General features: G+C 30.9%; 1 protein-coding gene across 1 annotated transcript in view; it reads left to right on the forward strand.

Moving 5' to 3' along the window:
- Nucleotides 1–9,909, forward strand: part of Lrp1b (LDL receptor related protein 1B) — a 1,566,902-nt gene extending 1,556,993 nt beyond the window's left edge. The window contains exons 88-91 of the mRNA XM_077110319.1: nt 4,025–4,115; nt 4,993–5,137; nt 7,976–8,074; nt 9,769–9,909. Of these exons, the coding sequence (XP_076966434.1) occupies nt 4,025–4,115; nt 4,993–5,137; nt 7,976–8,074; nt 9,769–9,909 (476 nt within the window). The remainder of the gene's footprint in view (nt 1–4,024; nt 4,116–4,992; nt 5,138–7,975; nt 8,075–9,768) is intronic.
- The last annotated feature ends 224 nt before the right edge of the window (nt 9,910–10,133 follow it).

Raw genomic sequence — 10,133 nt, forward strand, 5'->3', positions numbered from 1 at the left:
TCTTCTAAAATTAAAGAAGATAAAAATATACTCAACATTCTATGGGCCAGTACTGTAGAGATGCTGTAGTTTATAGTAGAGATGTGATACCTGTCAGGGAGTCATTGTTTCTCTTTTCTTTCTTCATCTTTATCCCTTCTACACTACAATGTTTTAATAAGGAAAAATAAACTGTTTGTATGACATCAGGAATCACAAATTAGCAAATAAAAGGATTGAACTGAAAAAGCAACACAACAATGCTTTTGCCCTAATTCTCCCAAAGCAGATGTTTATCAAATTTCTACCAAGTGCCAAGAACTATACTTGACCCCAGAGATAGATGATTGCAAAAGGCAGATGAGGCCTTTTCTCATGAAGCGGAGATTCTAGTGGGATAGAGAGCAATAAAGTGAGGAAGCACATAAGAGAATGTACAAATGAATAAACAATTGTGAAGGAAACAAACAAATATAGCAAACATCAAGCCTGGCAAGGGAAGATTGAGGTGAGCAGAATGTTTTTTTGTTTTTTGTTTTCTAGAAGTACACATGACCAGCTCATTTATGTGGCTTACCATTCTTCACAGCCTCACCTGGTTTTCTCTACCCCCACTCTGTGGTATTCTCCGCCTATTCTCCAGCACTATGCATTCTACATACCAGCCTATTTGTTCCTCACTAATGTTAATCCCCCATGTTTTGTACTGTCTTCAGGGAACTGAAGAGGACTCTTCCCTCAGGTCTCACAGACACACTGTTCTCCTACATCCAGATCATCTTGGTGTACATCCTTCAAGGTCCCAGGGCAGTGCTTAGCTTCCATAGAGTAGTATTTCTGGTGTGGAATAAATCTATTTGTTTGTCATCCCATGATAAACATCAAGTATAAAAGGAAGTTCATTTGTATCTTCTGAGAAAGGAGAATACACATTAGTGTATGGGCCATAACAAGCACTTAAGATAAATTTACTAAATGAAAATCAAATACACAGATCCTAGGACATACTTAGAACTGTGTGATCTGCAGAACAAAGAGAAGCAAACTGACCATGCCCTCAAAGAGCTTAAAATATACCAATACCAGACTGAGGTTTTAGCTCAGTGATAGAGCACTTGCCTAGCACATATGAGGCACTGGGTTTGAACCTCGGCACCACATAAAAATAAATGAATAAAATAAAGGTATTGTGTCCATATACAATTAAAAATATTAAATGTGCATACACACATATGCAAAATTGTGAAAAACATAAAATAGAGGCATGAACAGGGTACTATGGGATGTATACATTTTAAATTATTCATTATGAATGTATGTAGTACTTTCTATTATTGACATAATCCTATTTATACCATTTTGAAATATTGTTGATGACATCCATTTTATGGCTGAGTAATCTGAGACAAAGATAAGTAATTGCTCAAGTTTATGTTGCTAGTAGGCTTTGAACAGAATTAGCCTGGCTCCAGTCTGTTATCCACCTCTCCCAGGAAGGAAAATTTCCTCCATAGCAACATGGTAATGTGGTCCATGCTTTTAATGAAAACATGATGCACATTGAGGCTTCAGAACCATGTTGCAAAGGAATACTCATTTTATTTTACATGAAAAAGTTACTGATCCAGTTGCTCTACTCTTAACAAGTACAGTCCATACATTTGTTTTTAATCAATTTGTAATCATCCATCAATAATGTACTGCTAAAAATCATTTGCAATAGGCCTGGATAGATTTTTGTTAATAATACAGTATTTACATTTATGGCTAGATATGCTACTTGGAAAAATACACATTTATGATTTTTTTTTTTTAAAAATCTGTAGTTTCTAGTTGTTTCCATATAAAATATTTTACAAGAAAAAATTTGCAAACTGATACCTTGCATTATTTATTGTTGCACTAAGCATGAGTGCAGTTACCTTGATTGGTTACATAAACATATCAGAAATCTAGCTTCTTACAGCTATAATATATGGGATCACAACTGTCATCAGTAGTGGGAAAAATAAAAGAGAAATCCTTTGGTTTTTAGCATGCATAATTAATTTCTTTCTACCTTATAGGAATGACAGTAACTACGTGGGAAAAGTAAAATCTAATTTTCTAAATTATTTATCATTTCAATAGGGGAAAAGAAAATTTATATAGCTTAGAACCAATATTGGTAGATATTTCACATCTACCGATTATACAAAATTTAGTAGAAAAGAATAAATAATGAAGTGAAGATATTTATACAGTCATGATCAATCAGTTGAAGTCATAGCTTATGAAGAAACCAAGCTGTTCTTTGATATTTAAAATTTGTGAACAAATGTTAATTACTATCTAAGGTGCCAGATTCTCTGCTTTCATTAATTGCTAATAAATTACATATTCGTATGAAGTTCACTTTCCCAAAACCAAAGCGGTATTATAATATCAAACTCACTATGTTGTATAGTTCTGGTAACATGAAAAAACAGTTAAAGAAGTGACTCATATTTTTTCTTATATACAAGAGCTTGTTATTTGGTTATTTTAGGCAAGTAATTGCTTGTTTCAACTTAGAAAATTGTCTTATATATGAAATTTCCTTAATTAAGACTTTTGTTTTTTAGTAAGTGACCTCAGCATAGATTATCTCATCCAGGTCATCTCTTCCTAGAACTATACTTCTATATGAAAGTCCCTAAGTGGCTGTTTATTATTCATAATATAGCCATTAACTTCTACTCAGTGCTTTTACATGTATATGCATTTGAAGAGAAAAATTCATGTACTTAATAGATTCTTAATAATAATTCTTAATGTTCCATTTCTCAGCCATTCCAGATTTCTATATTAAATTTTATTTTTTTGTTGGATTGCTTTATTACTTAGGTGAACCACTGATTAATCTGACTTGACTGAATCAGCCCAATGTTTATGAAAACCCTTTTTTCTTCATGGTAACTAAAAATATTTGCCTACTAAAAACGTTAACAGTAGTTACTAATGGAACTATTTAATACTTCTGTCATTAAGCAACCCTTGCATTCAGTTTTCTTCATGACCTAAGTGACACATTACTGTTAAGTGGATCCTCCTTCTGGTAATACCCACTAAGAGATATGGTTGTCTACTAACATATCTGACTAAAATAATATTAACAACAACAATAATAATAGTTCACCCTTATTTACAGCCTAGGAAGACAAGTAAAGGTTTTTCCAGTTGTCTTTTTACCTTCAGTTCAGCTGCATAAACTAAGGCAAGCATTTGAAGATCTATTTTAGTAATGATAAAGACTAAAACTATTCTTATATACATGAAAAGAATGGGAAAATTGACATCAGCAACATAAGACAAAAACCACAAAATGTGTTTTGATGAAACTATTCAGCAACTGGAACTTTGTTTTGGAATCCTCTGCCTCCCATATTCTTTTTAAAAATCAAACAGCTCGGTCTATGGATCTTTTTGTCCCTGGTTTATTGGTGAAGAACAGGAGCCATGAAGAGTATAAAAAAACTAACCCAAGGTCTTTCTTCCAACAGTTTGCAAAACTGATACTTAAGCCCAGGTCCATCAAATCCAACCTTTACTTTCCCTTTTCTTTTTCAGGCTAAAATCACACTTTCCACTTGTACTCCAAGTCAGAAATTATTTATAGCTAAGAGAACAAAACTAAGGATGGGAATGTGGCCAGTGCAATTGTGTAAATGTGTATTCAGTCACATTTGATTTATAAGTAGTTACCAGCATATCCTTGCATCATTGCAAGTAAATGTGTGTGGTGGGAATCAGTAAACCCAGACTGTCAGGGAAGTCACCATCTCTAATCTGCAAGTATTTAAAGGCAATATATAAATGAAAGGCATCTAAAGAAATATTCCCAGAAAACTATGTGTTTGATAGGAAAGCAATATGTTAGCGACATAATGATGAACTTAGAATACAAATCTGGGTCGAGCTTTATTTTTAGTATATCAATAACAAAATGTTTTGGCATAGTAAAGTGCTTCGTCAGTCTTTCTTCATTTTACTTAATTATTTATCTACTTTTTCATTTATTTCCCAGGAAGCATTGCCATCATTGTGCCTCTTGTCCTTTTGGTGACTTTGATAACCACCTTAGTAATTGGTTTAGTTCTTTGTAAGAGAAAAAGAAGGTAAGATTTAGTGTTCTAGATTAATATTCAATGAATAAATCATGCAAAAAATTTCAGAAATATATATAAATTTCTTATAACATGATTTAGTTATTCCAACTACAATTTCCTATATTTTACAAATCCTATTAACCCTCTATTTTACGTGATTGTAATATACTCAAATCTTCCCTCATATTATTTTGATAGAATATATAAATAGAGCCATTCTAACAAAAATAACAAGGGGTCATACTCCTTAAATTTCAGTACTCTTTCCCTAAAATAGCAGGCCCTCTGAAGTATATTTTATTATATTACTGTGTATGACTAGTAATGTCAACAGAATTATAGCAAATATGTATGTCATAAATTGTGTATTTCATTAACAGATAGTGCATTTATTTATTTTATATTTGGCTGGAAGTATCATTATTTCAAATGACATGAAAGTGCAGTTATACAGAGCTAGGAGGAATGAGCTATCTATGGGGTTTAATCTAGGAACTGAGAGCTGGTGAGTCTTTTCTTTTTTAGTTGTTAGAGAATTTTAATCCCAAAATTATATGATAAAATCCTATTTCAAAAGTTTCATCAATGTTTTCTTAGGGATAGTTTTCAGATTGAAGGGAATATTTTGGCATTCGCTGTTTAGGAGAAACTTATTTCCAGTATATTTTTATTAAGTCAAAGTGATTGGAAAATGATTAATCAAAGTGTGAGTTTTTTGATAGTTAGAGACTTGACAAATATCACTCAATTTATTTCAAAAGCATTTAATTTATAAATGTCCTATCAGTTTAATTAAATAAGTGAATGTATAAATATGATCATTTCATGTACCTTGAGTTGTGGTAGTTATATAATTCATACTTATGTTAATGTTCACATATTCTAGAACAAAAACAATTAGAAGACAACCCATTATCAATGGAGGAATAAATGTAGAAATTGGCAATCCATCTTATAACATGTATGAGGTGGATCATGACCACAACGATGGAGGTCTTTTAGATCCTGGCTTTATGATTGATCCAACAAAGGTAATATAGCTTCAAATAATGGACAGTGAGCATGAATTTTCTTGAATCAAAGCAATGTTATATGGTCTTGAATTTCATCTCTTTTATATCTAAAATTGTCATAACAGATTTTATGATTCATTGAATGAGATAGCCTCGTTTTAAAAAGTACAGTATGATCTGCATTCACTTGAGGCATGCAAGTTAACATTAAAATGAACAGAATTATTCACTCAGTTTATAAAGATGTGCAATTCATTTAAAATATTATCCTAATGAAATATGCTGATGTGTTAGCATGTCTAAATATACATATTAGTGTAAACTGTTGGCTAATTTGTTTTCAATAGAAAAAGAATATAATGCTTCATTGTTAAAAGGAGTATTTCCTCTCCAACTGTGCATCATTGGAGAACCACTAAGCTGTGTCCCTTAATTTCTTTGTAATTTAATCACTTTTGAAAAATATTTCACTATCTGCTATCTTATCCATATTGATTTGAAACATATCATCAATACATATACCTTAAGCATTCATAATCTATTTAAGGTTTCTGTTACTTTTTATTACTTTCCATAGGCTCACTTGATACAATTATCCAGATAAATTTGCAAAGATTTGATTCACTAAATTATTTGAATATTTTGAATGACAATTTTAGAATATTTACTTTGTTAAACTCTTTAAACCATTTTGCTAATATTAGAGTAATTTTTCTTAGTGTATTTATTTATTTATTATTTATTTATTTATTTTCTGGTTTATTAAAGAGACTTTGTCTACAATACACTTTTAATCAAAGTCACCAATAATCAAAGTGTCCAATCTATAGCCAAATGAGTTTAAATTTGTAATGACACCTATTCCTAAACTAGTGGAATAGGGTCTCATATACTCAATCTGGTTCCAAATTCATAAGATTGTCTGAGCCAGAAATTGATGGTCAAATATTTTAATTAATATCAGTCAATCCTTTTTGCATGATTAAAATTTATACTCTTAGAGAACATTATAATGATGTTTTCCTAATTAGAAGTAATTTTATCATTAACTAACTCCTACATCTGATTTTTTCTTGAAATAGATCCTGATAATCTTAGTTCCAGTAACTACACTTGAAATTTAAAATCTATATATACTGTGTAAATTATTATTTGATAATTTGTCTCTGAAGAAGAAAGACATTAAAAAATTAGACTTCTGGAGATTCTTTGGTTTTTTCTTAGGAATATAAATGAAGTATAAGTATAATATGAACTGTAAGAGACTTACTTTAAACATATTTAAAACACTTTTTACTTGTTTCAGGAAGGAGAGTTCTCATTTTCCCTCATCATTTTTTATTTCTAGTGATAGAATTAATCCAATTCTGTATACTTACAGAGAACAGCTTTTTAGTACCCATTTAAAATTTTTTACACGTTTACTCTAGGAGAATAAAACTATGCTTCAGTGCCCTTCAAATATATTTTTAATGTACTTAGCACTTAATAGTCAATAAATATTTATTTACCAATTTACTGAATGACTAACCAAAATTGCATGGAATCTGTTAGAGAAGGCTGAGTCTACCTGGCTCCTAATATTTGAATGTAAGTACGAATTGTTATCCAAGAGGTAACTATAGAACAGTCTTAAGAGATAGGGACGATAATAAAAAAAAAAAAAATGTCACATCAAAGCAACCTTAATAATGAAACAAATTTTCATAGATCATCACTGTGTTGCAGTAGCTTGGTATAAGCATGATATAATTAACTACAAAGAAAATGTTTGTACAATGTCATTTTTGTTATTTTGAAACTGTTTAACATTTCCAGTTCAGTGATGCCTTATAGTCAAAAGAATTGAAATACTTAACTAAAATGAATAAAATAGATCTGACTATGGAAGTTACCACAGAATAATTTGAAGAGTCCAAAAAAATAAAAATTATTGGTTTTACCCCCAAATTTATCTCAATCTTTAGATTTTCTTTTCTAAATAATTATAATTAATTTCTGTATGATTCATCCAAATTCAAATTTACAGACTATAGACAATTAGAATTGTTTTGAGTACTTTCTGAATGAAACTATTCTGGAAAAAAAATTTAAGTGGCAACTTTTAGTTGATTTTATGTTTGAAATATTTTCCAGAGCCACTTATCCATTGTTAAGATTGATAGTTAACAAATACATATTCATTAATATTTTAATATTCAAAAATGCCCCTTTAGGGTTTTTTATTAGCATAAGTACTGTATTATAAATATGACTGAAACAGTATAATTCTGTTCTTAGACCCAAGAAAATCTAAAGTTAATCACATTGCATGTAGACATAGTGAGCTTATTTACTAATTAATCCACTTTCAAACTAGAGTCAGATTTCTAAAACTACAAATGTTTGTTTTGATGTATGAAATTTGAAACTTAAATTTCTCCCTTAAAAATATAGCTTGATAATGAATCTTTAATTAGAAGCAGATATTCGAGTGTCCAGAATGAGCTAACTGTCAAAACTCGAAACTTTTCTTAGTGTCAGAATTTTAAATGGAAAAGGCTGGTGCATTTTTCAGAGTTCTTAGCAAAGATAGTATTTCCTGGGTGAAGATAAGTTTCAATAGAACTATCTGGATATTGATGCATGAGTTCCATGTCTGTCGGTAAACTGAACATAATAAAAAATGTCTACCCATAAAGCAAAAATTCGATTAATATTTCTTTCTTAAGCTGTGAAAGCTAACATGAAAACACTGCTCATGACCCAGGGCTAAAAAGGTTTTAATGTTATTTTTCTGGTTTAACATGATTTATATCAATGAAAAGTGGTTCCATGATATTAGATGAGAAACTAAAATTCTCTGTTTATGTACAGGCCAGGTATATAGGGGGAGGGCCCAGTGCTTTCAAGCTTCCACACACAGCGCCGCCCATCTACCTAAACTCTGATTTGAAAGGACCACTAACTGCTGGGGTGAGAGAAGAAATTCATTATTCCATATCCATTCCATCACCGAATCCCTCACAATCAGAATGACTACTTGACTTGGATAGAAGCTTGTCCTTAATTAAGTTTTTAATTAACTAGAGATTTCAAAGCAGCATAAAAATTAGAGGTTTATGTTATGTGTCCTGCCTATACAAGATAACATATAAAACATGTTATCATTCTAGGAAAGTTCTTAAGCAGAAATATCTCTTCTACTGGATTTGAAAGTGTTATAGACCATTTACAGTGAACTTGAGTATTTCAGTATTAGTTGTTCTCAGAAAAGAATCTCTAGTCAGGCACAGAGGCATATGCCTATAATCCCAGTGGCTTGGGAGGCTGAGGCAGGAGTATCACAAGTTCAAAGCCAGCCTCAGCAAAAGTGAAGCGCTAAGCAACTCAGTGAGACCCTGTCTCTAAATAAAATACAAAATAGGGCTGGGGATGTGGCTCAGTGGTCAAGTGCCCTGAGTTCAATACCAAGTACCAAAGAAGAAAAAAAGAAAGAAGAAAAGAATCTCTAGCAAGAATTTTAAACTGAATTATTTAAATTTGTTCACTTTTAAGCATTTTTATTAGAATGCTTTACTTAACATAAGTAAATTTTATGTGCAAATAAATATATAGTTCCAAATATGTCATCATATTGAAAATTCAGAGATGATCTAATGAAATCATTTTTATTTTTTGAATTAGATAATATCTTTAGAGAAAGCTACTCTAAAATTACATAGCTCATTTTATGCAAAAAGTGAATAAAACATAATATCAGAATTTCTATGGATGAGTATGCTCTGTCTTCTCTTACATCAACTGCTTTTCATTCTCATTACCTAAGGTGTTTGTCTCCTTTGCATGGCTCAAAAATTATGTTTTCTTGTTGTAACTAAGGCTTAATATATGCTTTTGGAAAAACCAGATGGAACCAAAACAACAATGAAAGCAAAAACTACAGAACATTTTCTTAAGTTAAGGTGCAATTTGTTAAACAATGAATGATGAATATGTTTTCCACCTGAAAGAGGTCACTGCTACATGCTTCAAATTCTATCTCAGAATGTTTATGTCTAACACATAATATAACCATACTTCACAATTCTTTAGATGAGCTCAAAGACATGCCCAATGATAAATATATATATAGGATCTTGAAGCAACAATATTGTCATTTTTCAGAAGTGTTCACTGATGTATCCCTTGGTCTTTATATGCTTGATTTAAATTCACATTGAAAAAATTATAGACACAACTAATTAGGTGACTTTTTGTTTACACATCTAAGTTTCCATTGATGGGTATGCATTAGCAATAAATGGCAGTGGTGGTAGGTCACAGGAGATATATGGCCTGAAAACATCACAATTCGTTTTAACCATTTGACAATAAAATTCTAGTAAGCATAGCTTTCCCTATGATTTCTTCTGGCTTTTTGTTTTACATCAGAGCTCCTGTTAGCTTCACAAGTTACCTGAAAATCATAAAATTTTGTTTTTACCTAATACCATGCTAAAGCAGACTAAAACCTATGCAGAATTTAAAATTTCATTTAAATATGTCCTCCTTACTATCTTGAGTGCATCACATGTAGCTATTATACCATTGACAAACTACAAAATAAGTGATGTTATTAACTGATAATAATACTGATAATAATATTATATTTATTTTTTCTTCTTCAGCCTACTAATTACTCCAACCCGGTGTATGCAAAATTGTATATGGATGGGCAAAACTGTCGAAATTCCTTAGGAAGTGTTGATGAAAGAAAAGAACTGCTTCCAAAGAAAATAGAAATTGGTATAAGAGAGACAGTGGCATAATCAGTGATACCTTTTATATGCTGTATAAATGTATAAAATATAAGGATTACTTTTGTATGTTCCAACAGTATTATACTTGTTTTGGCATCAGCATTACCTCTTCCTTTATCTTTTTCCTGGTTAATTGTTTTCTGAGTTTTTTGGGTTTTATTTTTTGCTGATGACTATTGATTGACCATTTGTATGGTATTTTTATGAAAAAGAACTGCACTACAGTACAATTT

This window comes from Callospermophilus lateralis, chromosome 9 (genome assembly GCF_048772815.1).
Source record: "Callospermophilus lateralis isolate mCalLat2 chromosome 9, mCalLat2.hap1, whole genome shotgun sequence".
NCBI lineage: Eukaryota > Metazoa > Chordata > Mammalia > Rodentia > Sciuridae > Callospermophilus > Callospermophilus lateralis.